The sequence below is a fragment of the Phaethon aethereus genome, assembly GCF_964289735.1.
Source record: "Phaethon aethereus genome assembly, chromosome: 1".
Lineage (NCBI taxonomy): Eukaryota > Metazoa > Chordata > Aves > Phaethontiformes > Phaethontidae > Phaethon > Phaethon aethereus.
In genome coordinates this window covers 60477141-60503513 of record NC_138575.1, presented here as the reverse complement: position 1 = coordinate 60503513, position 26373 = coordinate 60477141, and the positions used below count along the sequence as shown (strand labels likewise).

Sequence of the window (26373 nt, the reverse complement as noted above, 5' to 3'; positions counted from 1 at the left end):
AACATGAGTTACGTGCCAAGCACATCTGGCTGTTTAACCTCCCCGATGCCACATGCCTTTGCATACTAGCTTAAAGGAGGGGGCATACCTTTTTTCCAAGGAGCAGGTTGAATAAGGTGGTTTCAGCTGAGGTAAGTTGTTTCCTTGAGCATCAGAAACAGAAGAGACTATCAGTAAAATACCCTACTTTAATAATTAATTGGAAGAGTGAATATGCCAGAACTAAAGGGACCTATCAGTACCGGGTTCAACTTTAATCCTACTGGAGGATTTGAATCAACAAACCTCTTGTGAGGAGGCAAGGTTTCTTACCTTAGCTTCACATCTAAACTTCCAAGTTTAGACTTACAAAAGACTCTTCCAAATGAGTAAAGAGATCAGTTGCTGACATCACTGGATGGAGTTTACTATGCAATGCTAAAAAAGGGAAAGAAGTGTTGAATGGGGAAAAAGAGCTTTCAAAAACACAGTAGCAGAGGCTTGATTATGCCAGACATCAGTCACTCATTTTTGAGTTGACTCTGTTCACATGTATTTGATACGTTATCACAAAATTCCCATATACTAAAATCACATAACTCCTATTCCGATGAGGTGTGTCCCAGGTAGGATTCTTGAGCACTATCAATTAAAGGGCAAAAATAATTTCCTATTTTAATAATCCCCTGATACCTGTTCTTTTTTGGGAAAAGAGTGGTATTATAACCACACTACTGTTTTTGTTGTTTAATTCTGCCTCTTAGATATTTTAAGATCTGCAGTACCTAACTGCTCTTACTTGTGCCCTGCTAAATGGAGTTGTGTTTAGAAGATCAAAACTCCCCTGAAATGTCTGCCAAACAACTCTGATCCTACTGTGAAATTTCTTGAACACACTGTGCTTTATGGCAGGGGCTGGAAACACTCCTAAGAATGTGGAAAATAAAATTCCTGTAAATTAATTATGTCTCTACAGTCCAATATCTTCCTTCCTCTGTGGGGCTAGTCAGCAGGAGCCCCACCATACCTTAGGGGTGTTTAGTATTATTGCATATTCTAGAAGTATCTAATAATGGGAAAAACCCGCTTTTCTTCTGCTTTTTTTTTTGAAGAGTAAGTTTTTTGCTCTTATGACTGCTATGAAAAGCAAGGAAGTGTAACATTAATGAGCCCGACAACAAGACCTATATACTTTCATTTTTCTTAACATCATGATTTTTAAGTAGCTCTCCTGATCTTTGAGGGCTTTACCATGGTAGGCTGTCCCCATTAAGTCAGGTCTCAGGAACTAACCTCTCAAAGTCATCAGGAACTAACCTCTCCAAGTCAGTATTTCAGGTCCACATATTCCTTCTCACATGGGACTTTTTCTCCTCTGTGCAGAAGGCTATGATGGTACCTTTACTTTCTCTGGCACAGCTATATGTATCTTTTCTGATGCCAGAGTTTTGCAACAGAAGTAATATTTCCTTGTTAGCCAACAAATGCTCATGCAGCCAGTCATGATACAATAGAGAAAAAGAGATACTGGTCCCACACTGATAGCTATCTGGCAGAGCTTTTTATACCTATGTTGTGTGTTAAGCTCTGTGGGCAGATAAGCACCAGACAGTCAGTCATTCACTCCCTGTCCCCCTCAGTGGGATGGGGGAAGAGGAAAGGAAGAATAAAAGCAAGAAAACTTGGGAGTCAAGATAAAACAAACAAACAAACAAACAAATGTTTAAGAAGTGAAGGATAAGTGGAAGAAGAGGGAAAACAAAAAAAGACAAGTGAGGTAAAGGCAATCACTCACCACCTCCTGTGGGTACAGCAATGCCCAGCCAGTTCCGAAGCAAAAGATGGCTAATCCCCTAAAGGCCCCTCTTTTCTCTTTTATTGCTGAGCATGACAGTATGCGGTATGGAATAGCTCTTTGGTTAGTTCAGGTCATCTGCCTGGTTGTGTCCCCTCCTAGCCTACTGCACACTCCACAGTTACTCACTGCGGGGGGGAAGTGAGAAAAAGGCCTTGATGCTGTGCAAACACTGTTCAGCAAAAGCTAGAATATTAGTGTGCTATCAGTACTGTTTTGGTCAAAAATCTAAAGCACAGCACCATATGAGTTGCTGTGAAGAAAATTAATTCTATTCTAGCCAGGCCCAGTACAACCTCACATGTTATATAAAAAAGAAAAAACCACACAAAACCCGAAATCATTCAACTACCATGCAGAAAACAAGAAGAGTAACTAACCTGCCTGCTACTAGAACATTGTTTCTGCCAATCGGGTAGTTTAACCAATTCCTCTTACCTTCTGTCTAATAAGAGGGAAAATATCAGTGCTACAAGAGGGTAAGATAATTCCCTGTAAATACCATTTTTGTTTCCCCCATTAAAAGAAATTGCATGCTGTAAGGATTTGCCCAAATTCCAGCCAACAGCATCGCTGTACCAGTGCAAAGCACTGCACCAGGCAAAGCTAGACTGGCATCGTGTGAAACAACTCTTTGGTTTCAAGCAAATGCAAGTTGCAGTTCACCTTATTTAGACTACAGAGAGGTAATGTCAAGGATTGATGTCTAGACTTAAAGTAACTTCCCAGTGTGAGCAAGGTGAAATACTTGCATATGCAGATCAGATTAAATAAGGCTGGCACACAAAGAGGTCCAAGTCACGCTATGTATTTTAGATGGGAGAGTATCCAAAGGAAGAACAAGTGAGAGCATCGGAGCTACCCTCTCTTGGACATTTTGCTTTCATTGGGTTTTACTGCAGTACGGCCTCTTCAGGAGACCTGGTGTTATGTGGATACAACATCTCCCTTCTAGCAGCGCCCATCTTTGGAGCTATGTCACCTTCCTCTTTCTGTATGTTCTACTGGAGGGAAGGAGAGATTCCTGCCCTGTTCAGCCACTACAACCTACTGCATATGGGTTTCTTTGCTATTGCCTTTTGCTAGACATTTCACAGACCCTTATGTAAATGAGACCCACGCTTTGAGTGAGGGACTGGAAATGTTAAGGGAGGTTGGGAAAATGCATGAAAAATCTCACCACTGTAAGACTACATGAGTCAGGTAAGGTGTATCAATAATTAAACATTAAAAAGAAAGAAGCAGAACGAGTGTGGCTTAGAGGTGCCTCCCAAATATGGGCTGGAACTAATGAGGCTTTTCTTTTTACCATCATAGAAAGTTTACTACATGTACTTCAAAGGCAGCTGACTTAGTGAGCACTGGACGTGGGTCAGAGACACATCCTTTCCAGCAATGCTCAGAAGTGTTCATAACAGAATGGCTGAACTGTCTATGAAAATAACAACCCGTGACTTGGGAAAATTTTAAGGAGCGGATTAAACCTTAAAATAAAAAGAGAGGGAAGAGAGGAATGGCATATAAAATAAAAACAGAATCCTGCAGTTATTTCACAGCTACAAAAAGTGTGTGCTGATGCCATACACGCTTCTCATTTGGAGCTCTGGCAGGTCCATAAATCCTGACCTGTGATACACCGGGCTGTTAAAATTCCTCTCTTCAGCTAAGGCTGCCCAACTGAATGTTAACAGTACTGTAAATGGGGTAAAAAGCACCCTGATTACCAGTATAGGTGTCATTAAATTGAGAGCTATTGCACACACCACCAGATCAGATATGTTACAGAGAGACCTAGAGGGATAACAGTGAGGGTGCGGAAATAATTCAAAAAAATCATCCTGGAAAAAGCACACGTTTATAAGCTTGAGGAATAGAACCCAAAACAGAAAGAAATAGTGAGTGGGGTGGAAACTGGTGGAAAGCAGTATATTAGAAAATGAAGAAGGAAAGCTATGATGTGTTTTTCTTGTCACAGGAACTGAGAGACAGCATGAGTTTTGCTTGAACTTTAAGTGATGTGGAGACAAAAAACTCTGGTCAGTGTTGACAGTAGACAGGCACCTATACAGTACTGGATATCTAAAACACCTTCATAAAAGCGCCATACAGCCAGACAAATCTAGCTGTTTCTCTTGCTACCCTATAGCTAGATCTTGTGATTCACAAGGAATCACATCAGTTTGGCAAGTAATTATCAATGGCCGTTGATACTGCAATGGCATTTCAGGAACAGGGCTATGCTACTATAACATGGGTTATCGCCTATGAAATAAATAAAGGTAAAGGAGACCCTTAAACTAGACCTCAGGCATAAGCAGACAAACCCCACGCTGTTTGGAATTAAATGAAAGCTATCACAATTTCTCTTTCACGATCACCAAATTTATCTACATTTCACACTTTACAAAAGTTTGGTTCCTTAATTTTTTCTTGAATTTAACAGAGTTTCACAGGTCTTTATTTTTCAGAAAAACACATATCTGTATCAACTCTTTTCATGGTTTTATGTTGAGCATAGATGGTAAGATTACTTCTGGGAGACCTCTGCTGCTCACTGAAGTCTGCCGTCTTAGGGAAAAAAACCCCACAGTACACCTCACGTATGCACTGTTTTCTAATTAAAAATTGGATTCTCATCTCGTTTTCACCAATATAAGTCCAAGGATAACTTAAATGAAAGTAATGGAGTTACTCTGGATACTCATTTACCAGCTATGGTAAATGAGACAAGGATCTTGGACTAATCTCATAAATGTCTCCTTTAAGAGCTCCATCAGTAACACTGGGTTTTTAGTGAAAAATGTGCCACATTCTTACAATATGCCCTGGTGGAGAAAAATTGTATTTTTTGTACACTAATTCTACACAATTACGTTAAAACTTTTGGTGAGATCTCAGGGGAAATGTTTACAACGTCCTGCTATCTCAATATACTTCCTCACCAACAGCACTAGAAATACATAAAGAAACTCTGCAACAACCTTAACATATAATTAAATAACTAGTTTCAGTTTTTGTATATTCTAAGTCTGTAAGGCAAAGTGTGATTCAACCACACCTGTTTTCCCTCTTAAGTATCATTAGTACTAACTACTTACAACTTCACTCATGGCAGTCGCTGGATGACATTCAATTGCTTTCAATATATTGCTGAGACATCCTAATTCCACTTGCAAGGCAGGAAATTGGTATCGGTAATTGTTAAAGGAGCTTCACGCTTTTGGGCTAATAATACAATTGTGATAGTACTTCATCCTGATTCATCTGGAAGAGTTTGCCTCCTCTTTGCCCTTTGACAATGGACCCACTATGAACAACACATCAGAGCTACAAAGCTCCTAGGAACAAGCTCATGTTTTGCCTGACAGCTAGGCTAGACAGACGCAGTCTTTGGAGAATAAAGCAAAAAGTACTAGCTATTTTGGATGTCTTAAGAAGCATATCCTCAGTGCATTTTTGCAGAGGTGGACATGTAAGCATGACAATTTTTTTTTTTCCCCAGAGCTCTCAATCTTAAATCACAGCTCTCCTGTCTGTCTCTGCTTTGAACTCTAGTTGCAACTTCCTTCAGAGTTTATCATTGCTTTTTCAAGTACTGGTCACAAGGGGACAAAAATAATGAAAGGTGCTCTCCAGGTCTCAACACACTTTCCAGAGATTTCTAACCCAATCTTTAATTCTTGATTTTGACAACCTAGAGACCTTACATATTGTTAGAGAAATGATTAAACATCTTCCTCTTCTACCAAGGGATAAATTAAGAGTAATCATAGCTTGGGATCACTAAAATCAAATTTCTTCTACTTTAGATTCTGCCTTCCAAGCTTCATCCCAAGAAATTAGCATTCCCATCTGCCTTCAACGTGAAAGTCAGAACTACATAGCAAGGTACCCTAGAGCAATATATTTCAATGAAGTTAGTCCAAGCCTCACTCCAGCGATGGGTCTATGTTCATTAGTATACAGGATCTGCTCATGGCTGAGTCACCCAGCAGAGCAAATCTGACACATAATCAAATGTGGACACAGAATGACATTTCTATTGCATTAGCCAGAACACATGATTTGGAGTTTATGCTGACTTTAAGCTTACTATGAAAAGACAGATGGTATCTGATCCAAGGTAAGGTTTCTCAGAATAGTTAATCCATTAATACTTTGGAACAGAAATGAATCAGTGAATTTATATCAGATTACCACTTAACGCTAGGTGTCTATGACATTTTGATCCAGTATCAGGTTCTCTAGGTTTTTATTTACTCTATCACTAAACAACGGCCTTCATCAATAAGTCTCTGCACCTCATAGTTTTCTGTCTTTTAGGGAAAGGTTAAGTACAGACCTGGCTATCTCGTGAAGTGTGCCTTGCCAGTTCAGAGAGAGTATCCAGCAAAGAACTGCAGATGGACCTCAGGTGTAGGCTGCTAATATTTTCAATGCTCTATAGAAAACACACGATAATGGGAAGATAGGAAAAGGGTTGTAAACTATAAGAAAGGTGAAAAATAAGGCAGCTCAAATATTGGTGTCACATCTGCAATGACAAAACAGCCCTTAAGCACATGAAGAACTATCGTCACTGAAACACACTGATAGTCAAGTGTTTGCTGCCCAAGGGCTAGGTCAGGCTAATACTGATTACATGTTCAGTATTGCCAATATACGGAGACTCCCAGAGGAATACAGTGGGTTAGGACAACTTCTCTTTTGTTCCAGGGCTGGCAAAGAGCATATTGCAACCTGCAGCTCTTCTTTACCTTTGCTTCACTTTAAAAGGAAATGTCCACCAATTCTCTCTCTGCACAGGTACAAATTCCAGATCCAGATACACCCCTGACATGCTCCCTGGGACTCCAATCTTGCTTCTTTATCTGAGCATGCCTCATACAGAAATCTCAGTCAAGTAAGATGGGAAAAAAATATCAGTCATTAAACTGAAGGAAGGATTATTTGTTGATACAGAGGGCTCCATTAAAAATGAAGCTTATATAATGGGTAACAGCTGCCTTAGCATTGGTACTGGGTAAGGTAGAAGCAATTTTAAAAAGCTTAGTGTATGTTTATTATTTGGTTTGATATTATTGCTCTTTAAGAACCCACACATGCATATGTCCTGCTCCACAATGAGTTTTCTAATTATTAAACAAGTGGAAAAGACGTCAGCTTTGAGCATCTGTCCATAGTCCAGCTCTTAAGAAAATTAAGATCTTCCAATCCAGCCATAAAACTCAACTATGAACCACAGAGTTCAGAGCAAGACTGGCAAAAAGAAGAGGCTATGTCAGCCTGTTCTGCATTAGAGGTGGAAGGACTGTTCAGAGAATGGATTTGTACTGAACATAGCTAGTTAGTAAGATTAATGAGCGGAAATCACATTGCATGGTGGTCAGTCTTTGGTAATTTAATTGAAACAGGAACTAATTTCAAGGTGATATAAAAGTCCCTCTGAAGTCTGGCCACAATTTTTTTTCATGGAATAGAAGTCAGCATGTCATCAGGATGTAAAGGAAAGGGAGAAGCAAGTATTAACAGCATTTTACCTCTGACTTATTCATTTGAAACTTCTTGACTAGAGAAAGGAGTTGAAGACGAGCAAGGAGGGAATCATGTCTAACAAATCTTGATTAGATTAGATGGAACAGGTCTCATGCGGAAACTTCAAGATCATGGAGAGTATTTCCAATACCATAAAAATGAAGGATAAGGAGCACCTTAGGATGTCACGTCTCTGAACAGGTTAGAGGGAGGCATTCAGAAAGCAGGAAGGAAATCCTGTTTCCCACTAATCATCACCACCACGTAGGGCTGAGAAATCCAGAATGAAGTCTGAAGAATTGAGGGTCAAATGAGAGGAAGTAATAGCAGACATGTCTAGGCTTGCAGAGGGGTAAGTAACCATAAAGCACGTCTGAACTTCATGGCATTCGCTGCTGCCTGCTTGACCTTGGCAAGGGGAACTCTTGCAAAATCCTATCTGGAAGCTTTTATGTTCTTTAAAACATGCATATCAGGAATTAAAAGTTTTTTCATCATTGATGCAAGTGATTACAGGAAACTGATAGACTTGTGCCTCCCTATAAAAATACTGATCAATAATAATCTCCACAGCCGTCTGGCTATGCTTGTCTATCCTCTTTTCAAATATATTGTGTAGCTTGTCACAAAATTATGAACCTGTAACAGTGTACTCGGTACTACAATTGTTTGCTGGGACAGAGTAAATGGTCTGGGACTGGTCCATAACTTCAGTTTGAAGTTTGATAGTAAGGATGCACAGTGATCTATCACAAGTTAGGAAAGCTGATATGCTCCAGTGATCTACTGCTCTAGGAGAGCCAAGTAATGAGTAGATGGAGATGCAGATTTGTGGAAGGAAAAGCTCTATCAGCATTCCTTATGAACCCAAGAGACACTGCAGAGTACACCTGTTAAAGATATCACACAGGGAGAGGGAAAGTCCTCGATACTGAAAGATCCCAAACAGTTTAGGGCTTGCCAGGTCACAACCAACACCCTGAAGCTCCCAGGCTATCAGTATCTAGCTAGAGCGAGCTCTCAGCATGAAGCAGTGCTTTATAAGAGGGCTGCCTCATTTGGCAGTTCTCACTTCTGCCTCTGAATAGTCTCAAGGAGCAGCCCCATGCAGAGAACATTAAAGTAGTCCCATCTTTTGATAACTACAACTGTCATGATAAGTTGTTTTTATACTAACTCCCTGGGACATAATCTAAACCCTGACTCCTGGGTTTTTTTTGGTTTTGTTAGTATTTACTCACGTGGACTGATTAGCCAGCCCTGCTCTAAGCTCAATACTTCTGACCTCCAAGTTAAGCAACAGGAATTTACTTTTACTCTTTCTCTGTTCTCAGTCAACCATGACCCCAGATTTTCTTCCTGGATTGAAGTATATGCTCCATTTTTGTTGTTTATTATGTCATTCTGACACTTCATGGAACCCCTGTAGTGTACTGTGATATACCTGCAAAAAGGCCAGTATTAAAAACACTACATGAAGAGGAGAAAAAAAAAAGATTCTCATAAAAACTGTCACCCACAACAGTGTGTTTCTATGGTAATACAGGACTTCTTTGGGTTGCTATGGCAACTAAACCTTTAAAAGCAATAGCATAAAACCAAAGCAAAAAAAAAATCACAAAAACGGAGCTTCATCACTTCTCAAATTTACAAATCATTCTCTGCTTTTCTACACCATGAAAAGACTGGATTGGGTCTTAGTGTGATCAAAACTCTTTAGGAAGAGGAAGAAAACCACTTGGTTTCATGGCAATGGGTGTGCAGAGCCTTCTTACCATTCTGTAGTAGAATCAAGGATTAGAAGCGCCGGTCCATAGGCAGAGCTCTTGCACCACAGAGCAAAACAAGTAAGTGTTAACAGTGATAGTAGGACTAATTGCTGACTGCAGCCAAGTGGGGATATCTGCACTACTCATGTCGCAGGATGGACAGGCCAAAATTACACTGAATTAAACGCTGGCTAAGCTCCTTCATGCTACTGTCTACTTCATTATTTCCTTGGCAAATTTTTTCTTATAGTCAGATGCTGCTGCCAAGGAAATGCAGAAAATTTCTAGATATATACACCTGCTTCTATATAGCTTCACAGAAATTTACTGTGATATATGACATTTTTAGCTAATCTCCAATAGGTTTCAAAATAAATAATCTTGACTAGCTTGGCATCTATTTCCACTTCCCCCTTTTCCTATTCTTTCTTTCCTGTTCAGTATCCTGTATATCCACTCCCACTTTCCAGCTCCACACTGTTTTCTCATTTACCTACCAGTTATGTCCTATTAGTGTTTGAAAAAATTATATGATCATGGAATGGAACTAACACTGTGCAAACATCCTCTTCCAATTCTTATGAAGTGCCTCAAAATTCGTACTGCAGCAGTGCATCCCTTTGCTGCCCCGCTTACGCACTTCAGCCTTCATGCACATCAGACCCGCCTGAGGCCACCCCACTCGTTTTACTTGTGACTCATAGCAGGAGTCTAGAGTTGAAAGGAGACCAAATTTAAAAATTACTCCTCCAACTATTCACACCCTTTTTTTAGCCTATAAGAGAAGCTGTTAGTTCAAAGCAGGAATGTTTATGGAAATCAGGGAATATAGAAGATAGACTTCTTTAGTGATGTAAGTCAGTGTCATCCTGTTCCCACCAATGTTTTATTAAGCTAGTTTATACCAACCGAGATGTGCTCTCTCAGGATTTTAGGGCACCGCATTCAGATCATCATTTCTTAGTAATATAGGAAAGCACCTGAATGTCCAAGTACTGTAAAAATTGGTCCCAATATGACTCCAAAGCAGGTTGGCAAAAAGCCTGTAGACAGCCCTACAGAATGACACTTGGCATCTGCAATAATCGTATCCTGAAGCATACAGGAAGGAAATATTACTACTGTCTATTAAATATACCATGTGCAGGAAGACATAGGACGAGAGGAAATGCCCTCAAGTTGCGCCAGGGGAAGCTTAGATTGGATATTAGGAAAAATTTCTTCACCGAGAGGGTGGTCAGACATTGGAACAGGCTGCCCAGGGAGGTGGTGGAGTCGCCATCTCTGGAAGTGTTCAAAAAACGTGTGGATGTGGCGCTTCAGGACATGGTTTAGGGGACATGGTGGCGCTGGATTAATGGTTGGACTTGATGATCTTGAAGGTCCGTTTCAACCTTAGTGATTCTGTGATTCTGTGACATGGTAATGTCACGAATTAATGAAGTTCAGGAGATCCTGAGCCAGTTTCAGAGATGATGTGCATTTTAGTAAGCTGCTCTGAGCATAGACTGGCAGACGTTCTGCGTTGATGACAGAAGAGCAGTAGCACAGATTCAGCCCTGGACAACTTTGTATGAGAAAAAGTACGATGGCTCACTTCACTGTAGGACTTCAGTTCTGCTCAAAGTTACCAGGGTCTTAGCAGGGCAGAAGCAGTAAGCATGAGCTAGGTCCTCAGCCTAGGGATGGTTCACAGTCTGGCCTATTTGTGAACAGCATCACTGAACATTGTAACACCTTCTTTGCTATACACCTCCACCTCTGTTCCCATCAGACAAAGTCAGAAGAGCACTTATTTGACAGGTCCCTCAGTCCCTAAGCAGATAGAAAAAAACCACCACATACACAAACACAATGTAAGTAGTTTGAGGTTGTCACTTAGTTGTGCCAGTAGTTAATGGCTCTCAGGAAGCTGTTCTGCTGGCATGTCCCAGCTCCAGAATTAACCCCAGAACCATGAGGACCAGAAGCAGCTGACACAGGGCTCATCTTACACGCAGGCAGGAATAGCATCAGCTTAGATTTTGAGATCCTTTTGAGCATTCAGGCAGTGCAAAGGAAACATAAATTGGCCTGGGTCTTCAGCAGAAAACGTCGAACGTGCATCTCTTTTACTGACATGAACTTGCGTACCATCTACTGCAGCTATGAATTTTGCACTTCAGGTCCAAATTCTTTTCAGGACCAGCCCTTGTGCAATGGAGGGTGCTACAGATCGCCGTACTTGACACTTTAGGCCAAACTATGAATTCCACTGTGATGAAATGCAGGAAATAAATAAAAATACAGAAAAGTTGTGGGCACAGTCCCTGACTTTTACTGTATGTTTATCAATCACCTTTTGGTATGTATCTGAAAGGGCTAGGACAAAAATCTTTTTGTTGTTAGCAGTGTCTCCAAGCACAGAAAAGATGTACTTTGAGGAAAGGGCCAGAGGGAGAAAAGCTCCTTTAATTGAACTGCTTGGCCCATGCTGAATGCAAGCTAAAGATTACTGCAAAAACCACGGAGTAGAGCAAGCTTGAGATTTAAGTACAGTAGACACTTAGGAGATGCAGAGTGAAGCGGGCCATTACAGACATACCAACATCTTTCTTTTAGTTTGGGGGTTAAAATAAGGGGTTCAAACACCCCCGATTCTCCAGATTGCTTGGAAACAGGAAATGTTTCATTGTGTGACAAATGTGACATTTCTACTATTTTCACAAAATCAGATTGATTATTGATTTCTTTAACATGTCCAACTTTTAGTGCATGTAACTGCCCACAGTTTTTGCTCATGATGCATTTGTACACAGCCTTGGTTCAGTTATGCAATAATTCGGTTTAATTTTGTACACTCTTTTCCCTCTTCCCTGGTTGTGCAGAGAGCAATATCATGCACTCATCCGGCTGTGGGACAATCATACCATGACCTCTGGGCAACACATTCTGATGTCCAGCTTGAGCCTGTGAGATAGTTAACTCCCCATGCCACTTTACCCTATGCAAATCCATGTGCTGCCAAGGACAGCGCTGCAGACATAATTTGCAGCATGAAACCAAGAAGGTGAAACCTTGTATGAGAGTTTTGTAATTGGAAATCGGGCCTTAGGTCCTTAAAAACATGGATTGCTAATGCAGAACAAGGTAGGCTCAGAGAATATGCCTTGTTCAGAGAGGGAGAAAACAGAATATCAAGTTGTTACAATGCATGTCACAGAGAACCGTGAAAAGCGTATGTGCTTGATAGATTGCATGTGATTAGAATGACAGCCTTAGGCATGGAAACCTATCTATTACATATCTTCCTTTCTTTAGTCCTAGTAATATAACTATCAAACCTTAGAGTAAACTTAATTTCTTAGGTGAATGACCCGTGTGCATCGTCTGCGTGGCTTTTTCACACATGCAGAGTTGAATCATCATTACACTTCATTAACTGGAATGATGGACAGGTTGCCACTCCCTCCATATTCACTGCCTGCTCACGCACTTGCTCTGCTTTACCGTCGCCTAGGGAACGCAGGATGACTGGCCAGAGGAATTAGTACATGGATTTAGTTTGTGTGCTCCACCCAAGACAACCGGCGGGCACTGTTTTGTTTTTTTTTTAACAGCCCTCTTAAAAAATAAATTAAACAAGTTGTGATGGAACAGGGGTACTAAATGTATCTGAGGGGGTGCATGTCTATAATTGCACAAGAAGGTGAACAGACTGCAGGAGAAAACGAGCAACCCAAAACATTTATCAGTGGACAGCAGCTCCTGACCGATTTCTCCTTTGTAGTTGGGATGGTGGGTTATTATTATTTTCCTTCTCAGGTTGTTCCCTCCTGCTCTTCTCACAGGTTTTCATTTCAGCACAGCCTGTTGGCATCCTGCTCCCAGAAATGCATGTTTCCTGTGTCAAGAGCAAACACATAAAGCAGAAATGCTTCTCCCAGAGCCTACCCTCTGGGAGCTGTTTTTTCCAGCTTCTGGAAAGTCACAGCTTCTGTTAGTCAAGGGAGATGGGGATATGCCCTTTGCTCCTCTTATGCCACACTCTGCCCAGATTTCTCTCAATAAATATTTGCAAGGCAATTCACAAAGCTCCAGGCCCATTCTCCACAGTTGGAGTACTTGAGATTAATAGAATTAAAGTCTCTTTAAATCTTGAAGAAAGAACTCAGAGGAAAAACTGTTTTTTGCTTTATCACTGTGTGAGTCATACAACATTCAGTTTGGGTGTTTGATACAACATAGCACCTAAGCCAAAAAGACAGCTGTAAAACAAGTGGCAGGGTCACAAGGACTGGAGAAAAATAATGCAGAAAAAGCAAAAAATTGATGTTGAGAAGGTAGAAAAAAGTCCTCAATTTCGGTGTGGTCAACAATATTTTATTACAAATCTTGTAGTATGTGGTGGGTTTTTATTCTGAAAGCTCCAGTTGTGGAATCAAAAGATGACAAAAGAATATCAGTTTTCATTTTTAATTAAAATATTCCTAGCCCCCGTGGGAAAAAGCTTGAAAACATGACCAAAGCATATCCGTTGGAAAGCAAAATGGAAAAATAAAGAATCCAAACCTTTTATTTTCTTTTCTTTTATTTTAGAATTTCCCCCACCATACATTACAGCCAATTTCTATGCACTGTTAGCCTTTCACCTCTAAATATTTCTGCCTGATGGCAGAAACAGACAAAGAACCATTCAACTAAAAAAGAACTACAGCTGTTTCAGAAACTGCAGCCATTATATTTTGGCAGCAATTCATAATCAGAATTTTCTGATTATGTCCCTTGTCACATTAATACCCATAAACTAGAATGTGCACATGCTGATCCATATAATAAACTCTCTCCCCTGGAGCTCATTTACTGAGGTCAACTTTCTTACATATTGCCTCCTCAATAAAGGAATACCACGGCAAAGCAAACTGCAATTAGGGGGGAAAAAAAAAAGAAAGAAAAAAGGACTCCCAGCCAGTCAGCTTATCTGACAAGTGTGGAGAGACAGAAGTGTTTTTCCTTAGACCCACAGAATCAGTGAGTCCAATCTCTTTGCATGATCCCCTCCTAATTAAAATCAGAAAAATTAACCTCCAGTCACAGTGACAAACTTTAGGAATATCGTAAATCCTTACGTTCTTCACCAAGATGAACTGTAATTCAGTGTTCACTCCTGTAGTTTCACACACAGGTGATAACAACAGCATCATGAGACAGAGGAGCACAACACACCCCAACTTTTATATCAGCTGTAGCTAACAAATAGGATTCTTTATCAATGAAGCTTCAAAGCTTCTGCAGCAGAAAAGAAGAAACCACCATGATATAACAATCAGGAATAGAAAATCTTAAGCAGATAGAGTCTCCACAGGGACCTTTTCGAAGAGAAAATGCATTTAATTTGTGGAATAACCCTAGGATGAGCTATGTACTGTAGTCTAACCATTAAACACTTATACAAGTCTTTCAGAAACTAACAGATGTTCCTTTTATGAGCAAAGACAAGTGCCAGTCGGCCTTTTTAGACACCTATAAAAATTCAGATAATTTTAAGCTATTTTAATAGCTGCCTGACAATTTTATTAATGCACTCTGCTACAATGTGATCCTGTTTCCTTCACAAAAAGACTGACTCATACCATGGACTTTTACACACACTAAGGTGCATGTTGCTAATGCCTTCCTCTTGATTAGCAAGAAAAGAAAACCTATTGTACTGACCAGAAGGAACACAAAGATCTCTGCAGGATTTAACACAAACAGTGTGTCAGCCCGCAGAGATCCTGTCTCAAAAGGATCTGTGGAAGCTTTAATGATTTACCCAGTGTAAAGTGACAGACTGAACTACAGAACCGGCCCAGAATCAATTCTGTGGCTCAAATCCTGGCATCAGCCATAGGTGACAATGAATTTTAAATTTTAATCTTGGCAACAACTGAATATTTTACATCATCACAAGAAGAGCATACCTATAAAAAGTACAGTCTTTGCAGAAGAAGACACTAGCTCTATGACATGTATAGTTTATTGAAACAGGGCTTCAGTGATAGAGCCAAATTCAGGGAAATTTATACAGCACCTACTAACTCTGCCTGACTCTCGCCGGTACCATCAGCATCTCACTTTCTGGCACACCAAATTCACACACAAGTGAAAAGTTATGCATGCATTTGATATTATAACCTTATGCATGATAGTTCTTGTAGGAATATCATTACTAAACCACCTACGCAAGATGTTGAATTTTGTGATAATTGTGATTTTTCCATTTGTTTGTGCTTTTTCATGAAGAAGCTGCAAAAATAGCATGAACCTTGATTGTTACCTCAGGCATTCTGCAGAGCAATATGCCAAAGCACCCACATACTGAGTGTTTGCAAAGTTTAAGTTTGGGATTGACTATGTGCCAATCTCTCTCCAGCTATGGGCACTTGATCCTGCACCAAAATCGTTGTTGACCTTTTCTGGTATTTATGATGTCGGTATGGATTTTTATCATTGTTTGAGCTCCTGACACAAAGCAAACAGCTTCTATAGCATGTTTTTATTCATGTAAAGCATGAATATGTGAATCACAGTCTTCCTATCAAGCTTGCCATTTCTCCTTCTTGGATGCTTGTTTAGTGCAGGTAGGTGATTCTGCCTTATTGCCTTCACCAGCTTTCCAGAGAAGACTTACTTGCACAGATGAACACTAATTGCAGCTTCTATTCTCTGGATGATTTAATCTAGAGGTAGAGTTATTTGAAATACACTAGTTAGGTACTATCCAGTGTCTTATCATTTAAAAGTACTTAAAATATTCATCATATCAGCTAGCTAGACTGTGAGACTACCATGCAGCAGTAGGACATCACTGTTCACTATAGCATCTGAGTTATGACATATACTTAGAAATACCATAATGCCCTTAGATGTGGCATTCAACTTAACACAGAGTCCCTCGACACTGATCCCTACAAGTAATATTCAGGTCTCATTTGTGGGTCTCAGCTGTGACTCACACATAGCAAAAGCCTAAAGGAACCAGGCAGACACAAGAATTGTCAATTGACACTATGTAAACCACAAAGACGGTCTCTTGCTATGTATACATACAGCACCCAGAACAAAGAGGCTGTGATCCTTTCTGGAACTGCAACGTGTAACACAAATAATTATGATGACTGTTACAGTCAGGTCCCAAATACCATTTACAATGGGTGCTCTTAAGAATCCATATTTAACAAATAGTTAAAGTAAAAATCAGAATTTTGGAAAAAAGAACCCACTTTTTAATACCAAAAGTTTGGGTGAGCAAGAATAATAGAACAATTAGCTGATGTGGCCTTTAAAAGAACTTTAAGATTGATAGCAGAGAGCATAGCTTTGGACTGGTTCTTTTCTCAGAAGAATTTACACAATTTCTGCAATAAAAGCATATTGGTTACACTAATCCTTGCTGTCTGAAATGTTTTGCAGCACTTCATCCAAGAATGCATATGATCTACAGTCCCACTCTTCTGCCCTTAGGCTGGATGCTTTCTCAAGTTTAGAACTGTCAAAATCCACTGAAAGATGAATAGAAAACATAATCAGTGTCAACTAAGTCACAGAAAACATGCATGACAGGTTATCTTCACCAGACTGTCTGCAGACTCACACCTTTGAAGTCAATATTTTGGAGGTATATATCTGTCCTAGAGAAACAGACTGCTTATCTTTGGGAGAGCAAGGGAGAATGAGGCCAAAGCAGAAATGTCCAAATCCCAGATGAAAAGCTGGATGTGACTCTTGAAAATTAAGTTGCTCGTTCCCAAAGGCATATTTATGTGTAGAGATTGAAGCTTGCATATAAAAGGAATAATAATTGTACAACCCACAGTAACTGCTAAGACAAATTTCTAAAAGTTACATTGCTTGAGAGACACTGTTTCAGGCTACTGAACAGAGGTGTGAATTTCTCCCAAAGCCTAAGGTTGCCGCTTCAAAGAAGAGATTTTCAAATAAAATCGTGTATGTACAGCCCTAATTTGTGCACTCAGTTACAGAATAGTTGGATCTTTTATTGTAAGGGCATATGCAAAGAGCTTATCAGAAAAGGGCAGAAGAGCAATAATTTACAGGAATCCTACTCCCTTTTTTCCATCTACAGAACGAATGTAATAGTAGCTTTATCACCTACAATAATAAGTTATGATGTCAGGGTCTGATCTCTTCAGCAACTCTTAAGAAGACAGGAAGAAGAACCTTTGCAGAACAAGGATACTGGGTATTGCAGGTGCTATTTAAAACACACTGTGGGCCTTTCTACACAGCGAATTGGACCTGGTTAAATTGCAAGACAGTCCTGAATCTGAGTTTCTTCCAAGTGTGGTGTTCTAGAAAAAGGAATCTGAGCTACTGGTCTCTGTCACTATTTTTGTTGGGAAGAAAAGTCTTCCTGGGCCAGAAAGAATTGCAGACTCTACAACCTTCTCTTTATCTGTGTGGCCCTAAATTGGAAGAGGCTGTACTTTACTGTCTTACTGGTTATCCTGCAGTAACCTGCAGAAGGAAGCTCTTGCCTTTCCTGCACTGATGTGAAAAATTCTTCTATTTGCGCAAACAACATCCTGGTTCAAGCAGGTTTATAATGGCTAACATTTCTAGAAGGAGAGCCTGTGGTTCTAAAGCTGCCCTCCAAGCTGGGCTTGAGTACAGTGTCAGGTTCCCTTGGAGAGTAGAACTCCCCTTCACAGGAGTTTTATTTCTCTTCTGTTTAAGTAAAATTTCAACAAACACACTAGATCATCCCAAAGAAATCTTCACAAACTTAGTTGGAACTTCTGAAGAAGAAACAAGGAGGAGATTAAAACATCAGTTTAAAACAAGATCCATTAGAGGAATATTTGGGGCCAATGACATGAGAAACCCTTTGAATCTTCTGGCAGGAGAAATAAAAAGACACTGAGGGACTAGTTGAGAGTCACCATACAATTTAAACCATTGTTTTACAATGCAGTACAACAGCAACAGTATCTTTCCAATTTACTCGCCCTTGCTTTTCAGAATGATCGATTTCCATTGAGTCCTTTCCTAATGGGACTGCACCCTATAATACAGGCTGGAGAATAATCTTGTGCTCAGAAACTTTCATTTCTCTCTTTTCCCCAACATTTAGGATCACTATTTTGGGCATACATGCCTTCCAAAGTCCTCTCCCACCCTGTTTAACTCCTGGGGCCATGGGATTGTGCCATTCTTTCTTTGTGCATGACCATCTGGGAGATGAGCAGATGTAGACACTGCCCAATTTATTGCCAGGATTAAAAAATTGTAGAGAAGCAGGTGGTCAGACGGAATTAAAAAGACAGACCGGACAACTTACAAAATCATACATTTGGGAATTGTGATACATATGTTATAAGGACTGGCAGTAGCACAGGAATTCTGTCTCTCTCTGTAAGTTAGAGCTTTTCACAGCTCCAATCAGCTGAACAACTTTGCCTAGCTGTATGAAGACTGAGTTACACCTACTTTTTTACTTCCAGTAATTATCCTTCTTCATGTTTCCATATTTTCTGTCTGTATTTTTTTCAGTCTTAGTCCTGCCTCTGCTCCATATTCCTTTCTTTACAAGCATTCTTTATGCTTGGTTTCTTTCCCTAGTAAAAAGCAAGGGACCTTCCTTGAAAATATGGCAGGAAATATAAGCAAGGAGATGATTCCCCTCATTGCCTCAATTCAGATTTTGCTACATTTGACCATGTAGTGCTCTGTGCCCAAGTTCAGTTTATACACATTTCTTTACCTGCTACATCATGCTAACACACCATATTCAGTAAAATATTACTATTAATGGGACAGTAGCACACAGTGAGACAGTACAATAGCACAGCATTACTCCCTATGCATACATTTACGTAAATTATAATTGTCAAGGTGTATGTTTATATGAAACTCATGATTCAGTGTAGGGAAAGGCTTGGTGAAGAGGTCTGAACAATACCTGAAGAGGAGGAAAAACTTTATATTCCTTAATGAAGCAGGTTTGTGAATAGTTTAGTTAAGAAAGCAAGTGATTGCTTCTGGCCTGCTGAAGGGACATCAATGTATCCAGAGCAGAGAAGGGAAACAAATGCACCGAGAAGCAAGTACTGGCACCCAGTCCTTGGCAGTAGAGCTGAAGATAATAGATCCTGCCCATTTCCTGGGTACTGGGAGAGACAAAGAGGCATTGTGGATTTCAGCATGTATATGTGCTCTTTTTTCTGTTGCCTTTCTAACAGAGTAGTTTATTTTGGCTTCTGTAAATAAATAGTCCCATTTGCTTAGGCTGACTTTGCTTGAGGTTATTTTAACAGAGCTGATGATATGCATCAAGGCTACACTTTTATGGGGCTGTAAACCTACAAACTAGGATACTGGAATGCCTCTGCACTTACCAGCACTCCAATATATATTCTGAGAGCAAGAGGAGAACAATAGGGCATGTCTCTGACTCTGAAAAGCTGTCAACACTGGAGCCTGGGAGAATTAAATGGTTTTAGCAGTGTGTTAGCCAGGAAAATGCTCTGATTTGTAACAGGGTAGTGGGGAACCTTTTTGTGATCATCTCCTTACACAGTTACTCTGAAAGTGTCCTTTCTTGGTCAAACTATCAAGGATTTTTTCAAGGAGCTGTGGGAAATAGGTATAGATAGAGAAAACTACTTTAGGTGGATACTTCAAATCCAGAACCCTTTATCAACTCATTAAGAGGAGGAAGCAGTAACTCATTCCTACTTGCATGTATAAATCTGCCCCCCTCATCCTCCTCCCTGGTACAAGTATGATCCCAACTTCATTCGTTTTCACTGGTAACATGGTAAAGTTATACTGAAAGTAATAATTAGGTTTTATTAATAAAAAGTAATACAAAACAAGTCCTTCCAAGTATTGAATACCATCAGTTGCTTGAATGGTAGGTCACTACAGCATCCTCGTAATTCTTTATCAATCTACTGTCAAATTCTCACCTGTCCCAAATAATCAGACCAGTGAAACAAACTACATAGATAATCAGTGTTGTCAATAATTCTATATGGAATTGTTGAGGAAAGAGCTCACAATTAGAACAACTATATTCAAACATCAAAGCCCAAAAGAGTGGAAACAAATCTTAGATAACCCTTTTACCTCCATGGTACTGTTTGCTTTACCATTTTCCCTCCCCCACAAATAAAGACAGTAAAAAAATCATTAGAATACCTTTGAACTTGTGAAAGACGGCCCATAGCTCAGCAATGTCAGTGGCAAATGTTATGTCTGTGTCGAGGACAATGACTCGCTCAAGATTGGAAGGTAGAGTCTTAGTCAGGACCAACTTCATCAGCCCGTAAATCCCAGAGTAGTGTTTGTTGGGGATCCAAGAGACTTCCGACTGACAGGAAATGGGTAGTGGGAAAGAGGAAGAAAAAATAATCTTCATTAGAGAAAGAAAGTCTTCCTGACACTAGTTTTTTGTAATAATGGAAGATCTCTGAGTACCAGCAATACAACACCATAAAATGTCAGGTGGAAACAGTCATCTAAAATCCTACTTTTAAATTAACTTCAGAAACTCTGAAATATGCTGAAGTTTCTAAAAGCTTGGGAAAAAAAAATTTCTTTGAGGCAATCACTTTACACAATATAATTAAAATCATTTGAACCTTTCCAACCTGGTACAATCCCTTTTGAGACATCCATGTATCCTGATAAAATTGAAATATAATTTTAATCCAAAACTTCATGTGTATTGTACGCATATATATATGCTTTCATTTTTCAAAAGTAACAAAAACTTTGTTTGTCATTCCCAGAATTTTCTGACTCTGAAGCAGAAGTAACAAACATAATGTTTTTTTCTTTTTATTTCTTACAGATTTGGAGGTCAGAATTTCAAAGGGCCAGTCATTTGGAACAACGGGCCAGAAAATTGGAAAAAAATTGTTTCTTACAAACTCTTATTTTCCTTAAGCCTTACATCTTACTTATAACTAGTGACATCACACAGACATGCTCAAAAATGGAGAAAGTGAGAGAACATTTTTAGCCACTGTTTTCTTGTTTGTTATTTATTGAAGTGGCAAACGCAAATATTTACATTTCTTCAGTAAGTGCTAAACAGAATATTTCTACAGCTTCTAAAATAAGTTGGGAGACTAAACACAATTTCATTGTCCTACTGGCACCAGGATGTTCCATGAGCTATGTTTAATTTTCTTTCTATGAGACTGAAGTTCTCAAATATCAAAAGCCACTGCTGAAAGTGGGCTACAGAAGTTTTTGAAAAGTTCCTATTGCCCTATCTGAAACTCCTCCTGTTTAATATTTTAAAAGGCATGCACCACAATTCCCTGATTTTAAGTTTTCCCCTAAGTCATGCTCCCATTAACTTCAATTAGTATTTTTTCTACAGAGGACCCGACTGAGACAGATTTCAGGATTTGTCTTGGCATGTTATACTTCAGAGAAAGTAGGCAGAAACTAAATGCATTCATAAAACTGATATTTATTCTGTTGTTTAACTGTCTCATATCTATTCATTGGCATTGTAAAGTTTATTATGTGAAACAGCTTTTGCACAGAAGAGCTCATTTCCTCCAAAATCCTTCAAGAAAACCTTCCCATAACAGAATGGGTTCCTAAACTTTATTTGGACATTGGAAGAGTGGCTGAAGAAAGGCTAGTAATAGCTGCTTAGAGTGCATTTCCTTTTGAATATAAAGTAACAAGGCTTCTGCCGAGGTAAGCTGACCTGCTCTTTTCCCTTTAAAATGGCACACAACTTTCTTTTGTATTCTCAGGGTTCCTGTACCAGGGCAGAGCTTTCTCACACTGCTAAGCTTATTAAAAAGACTGAGGCTACTAGAACAAATCTTGAAGAAGAAAGGCAAAATTTTAAGGGGACAGGCAGGAAAAGCAGGTTATCTTAAAATAAACCCAAAACGTAAAGGGCAAACTGAAGTGTGAAGTTTTGTTTGGTTTTTTTGGAAAGTATCTCATCCTGGAAATTCATTTGCATGTTCCCTCGTCTGTGCATGTAGTTCATATGTAATCACATGAATATACAATCTGGCTGACATTGTCACCTACACACATATACGTATGATGTACTTGTGCTCTCTAGGATTTGCACTGTAGAATGCCAGAAGTAGTGTAAGTAAGGAATCCTAGGACACTGATATAAACCACTGTGAAAGAAATTAGACAGTGAGTAACACACAGTGTGGTTTAATTTATGGGTCTACAGAGTCATCATTCTTATTTCATTCTTTCTTACTTGCTCTATCTGTAATTTGTATGGTGCTTAGAAGAGAAATCTAGTTTTTGTCTGCCACATATATACCAATATTAAGTCTCTAGTTGTATAAAAATGAATCTCAATGCTCCCCAGGAATGTCTTCTATGTGTGTAACAGAGATCGTTTCAAATTCACACCCTCAAAGCTCTAGCTGTGGTCCTAGCTCTCTCACATGATGGCCCTAGGAAGGGACCACCACATCAAGGTGTCAGCAAAGCAGTATTTACCCTGCTTCCCCAAACTCTGCATCTCATTCTGAACCTGCTACTTGACGTCCTTGTGCTTGGCCAGCCATGGAGATCAGTGCTGCAGTCATACTGACATGGTAAAGGGTTACAGTAATTTTACAGACTTGAGCTTGCTTTTATTATTACCCAACCTTATGTTATTAATTTTGGATGGCATGTCGTTCACTTAATTAGTCCAAATTCAATATTGCTCCAGAATAACTCCTAATATGCTTATGCAAATAAGCTTAATAAGTCAGGGGTTCAGATGTCGCATGGATAGCCTGAGACAAGCAGGGAAGGTAAAAGGTGGCTGGAAAAGTAAAAGTCACCTTCAAGGACTGATTACTTACTTTGCTCTCAGGATTTCCAGTATCTACCACCACTGCCATGTATCACTGTAGGGAGGAGATCCTTGCCTGGCTGTTCCTTCTGATCTGGCACACAGAACCCAAAAGCCTGCCATCCTGAAGCCTGATGTTTGCAAGGATCGCTTTTGAAAATTAAAGGAGCAGTCCCTATTCGAAAAGGTCCATTACAGCTGGTTAGCACGTGTTTGAGTTGAGCATATGTTGAAGCTTGAAAGTCACCTGTCAAAATGGTTCAATACATATGAAGTTTTCTCTGATGCAGAGTTGATGAAGACATAAACAGGGGTCCTAATTAGTCCCCAGCATAATTTCTTTACACCTTTGCTGTTAATGAATAATGTAACCACTCCAAATTTATGCCAAGGAAAACTCCTTGTCCTACACAATGGCACTGTGAAGGCTCACTCTCTCTGGGTATTACATATAGTCTTACTAAAATAAATACAAGAACACCATGGTTGAAGAGGTGTTTAGCAGTTAAGAAGTGCCAGTTGGAGATAATTAAGGTGGCCTATGCACAAACTCTTGCAAAATTCTGCAACCTCCAAGCTGTCCACTTTGATATAACTGGTAACATTTAGCCATTTCATTTATCTAAATATTGTCTAAATATTTTCTGTAAGTCTTAATGCTTTTTTTTCTCTAGCATAGTTAAAATGGCCCATGTATGGAATGTTTGTGAGTCATTTGCTTTACAAGGTAGATTAGAGTTGCCTTCACAGAACAAATATTCCTAGAAAATATGTCAGGAACAGAAAAAAATAGAGTTAGTAAAAGAGGAAAGTGAAACAAAATAGTGTGACATACTTTGCCATTTGTATAATTCTCAGTTAACAAGAAACTGCACACCTTGGATCTCTAGCTCTCCAGACCTGGACTTTTGCTCATGAGAGGAAAGGCAGGCATTTAGCTGGTGCTGACAGTGATTCTTTTAAGTAAGTTAAATGAAATAATATCTTCTCACTAAAAATCTCTCATCAGAACCATCTTTATTCTTTCCATAATTGAAGACTGAAAATACACTAAATTATCTAAATTATTCAGTGCTTCCAGCTATGATTATAGAAATTATATGCCGATGAGTCTGCATGCTGTACACAACTGATCACTCTGCTAAATGCCAGAGAAGTGGGAGGAACAGTCTCCATGTCCAGGGATACTTTACCGGTGAGCTGTCTTCCCTAACTGTGCTCTGACTACCTCTGGGAAAAGCTGGCTAGAACACAGCGGCTCTACACAGCCTAACTCAGCTTCTTCACATTTGCCACCATTGTATAAATGTTCATTAGAGTTAGCAGAAGTGCCCTTTTTAAGGAGAGAAGTCTAATATAGACATACAGCTTAAAATCAAGCTTCCCTGTTTCTGTGACGCAGAGGGGGAAAACAGTGGCTCCTTCTTTGTGAATGAATTATATAGTAACTACACTCCCAAGTATTTAGGTATTTTTATGCTTAAAAACAATTGAGTCTGGCTGCCCACATATTGAGATCAAAAAGCACAACTCTTCTGCCAAGTCATGACAAATATATGCAGCCAGACTTCAACTCTTTGACTCATAAACAGGTGATGGGAAAATTTGCCCAGGCTTCCCAGGTGAAGGCTGATTGCTCTGTAGCTGTAAGTGAAATCTGTACCCAGGCAGGTATCTTGAGCCTCTTTGAAATGGATGGAGACTTCGTGTTGCAGACTTAGCACAGAGCAAATTTGGAAAGAACTACCAACATGAACAGAATGAGAGTGGGAACAGTGACCAACAGGAAAGGACCAACAACTTATGGGTGCCTATATCGTGTCAGTTCAAAAGTCCATCGAGCTCAGTAGCTGGCATCTGATAGTCAATGGTGGCAGGTGCCTACTGAAAAATATAAAACCATCGAAATTCTACAGCGATACCACCCCATATATACACCTATCCTCTGGTAATTTGCACCAAATTTTGGAGATAGAGGTGGTATTTTTTTCATTAACAGCTTTTGATGGATTTTTTCATCTGCGAATTTGGTAGATTTTTGAAGTCCTGTTAAGTTTTTGGCAACCCCAACATCCTGCAGCAAAGAGTGCCACAGCTTATTTACAAGTCCTGGTTGTTTCGACCAGCTATCTACCAATTTAATTTTGGTCACATTTGTTTACACAGATCTACCAGAACAGCAAACTTGTTTCCCTGAGTAATCATGGCTAATTCAGAAGCCATCACTGTACCCATAAAGTTAGGATTCTTTTTTCTTACATGTCTTACTTTGCATTTATTAACAACTGCCACCTGATTCTCAACGGGATAAAGACAAAGAAAACAGCTCTTAGAAAGATGAATGTGGGAAGCAGGGTGCAGGGATGGGTGCCAGTCATGAGCATAAGTGTGGAAAAGAATAGGGCAAGTGCTCTGGTTGAGTGAGGAGAAAAATGTACTTTGAAGTTATGTGCCAGGATGAGATACAGTTTTGTATTTGCCAAAAGCCCAATTAATTAAATTCAGTTATTATTACCTTTCTATTTAAACCTCATGCTCTTAAAGGTCATCAGTCTTACAGGCTAAGGTATTTTGTTTGCAAAGATGATTTTGCACTCACCCTTCTCTTTGCTACATTACTAAAATTATGATAAGCAGAGCAGTAAGGTGAAGCACAAGAAAAGAGAGAATGTATTTGCTGTCTTACCTTAGTGCTGGTTTATGTATACACAGACTGGAGCACAAAAACAGTAGCAAGCATAGAAGTACAGGAAAGCCAAACTAAGATTCTGTAGGACTGTACATGTTTCTCTCATTAGTTTCCATCTTCCCTTAAGTACTGGAGGTCGACAGAAAACTTAATGTGGCTTGCTATGTGCCTCTTGGACTGGGGCGGGGGGGGTATAACAGTACCACGAAACAAAGCACTCAAGAGTCTGATTACCTCCCTACCAGAGAAAATCTATCCTGACACTTCCTGATGAATAGGTTGCAGTCCATACAGCATCACAGAACCGCAGAATGGTTGAGGTTGGAAGGGACCTCTGGAGGTCACCTTGTCTGACCCCCACTGCTCAAGCAGGGCCACCTAGATCTGGTTGCCTAGGACAGTGTCCAGGTGACTTTTGCATATCTCCAAGGATGGAGACTCCACAATCTCCTTGGGCAACCTGTGCCAGTGCTCAGTCACCCTCACAGTAAAAAGTGTTTTCTGATGTTCAGAGGGAACCTCCTGTGTTTCAGTTTGTGCCCATCGCCCCTTGTTCTGTCACTGAGTACCTCTGAAAAGAGCCTGGCTTTGTCTTCTTTGCACCCTCACTTCAAGTACTTACATACATTGATGAAATCCCCCCTGAGCCTTCTCTTCTCCAGGATAAGCAGTTCCAGCTCTCTCAGCCTTTCCTTGTATGTAAGATGCTCCAGTC

The 26373-nt window shown here is 39.8% G+C and overlaps 1 protein-coding gene across 3 annotated transcripts in view; it reads right to left on the bottom strand.

The window, feature by feature from the left end:
* Positions 1 to 26373, bottom strand: part of LARGE1 (LARGE xylosyl- and glucuronyltransferase 1) — a gene marked incomplete at both ends in the record, with an annotated part of 196395 nt that overhangs the window by 82787 nt on the left and 87235 nt on the right. For all 3 annotated transcript variants that reach the window (XM_082014020.1, XM_082014021.1, XM_082014022.1), the window contains one exon: positions 20323 to 20494. In XM_082014020.1, the coding sequence (XP_081870146.1) occupies positions 20323 to 20494 (172 nt within the window). The remainder of the gene's footprint in view (positions 1 to 20322; positions 20495 to 26373) is intronic.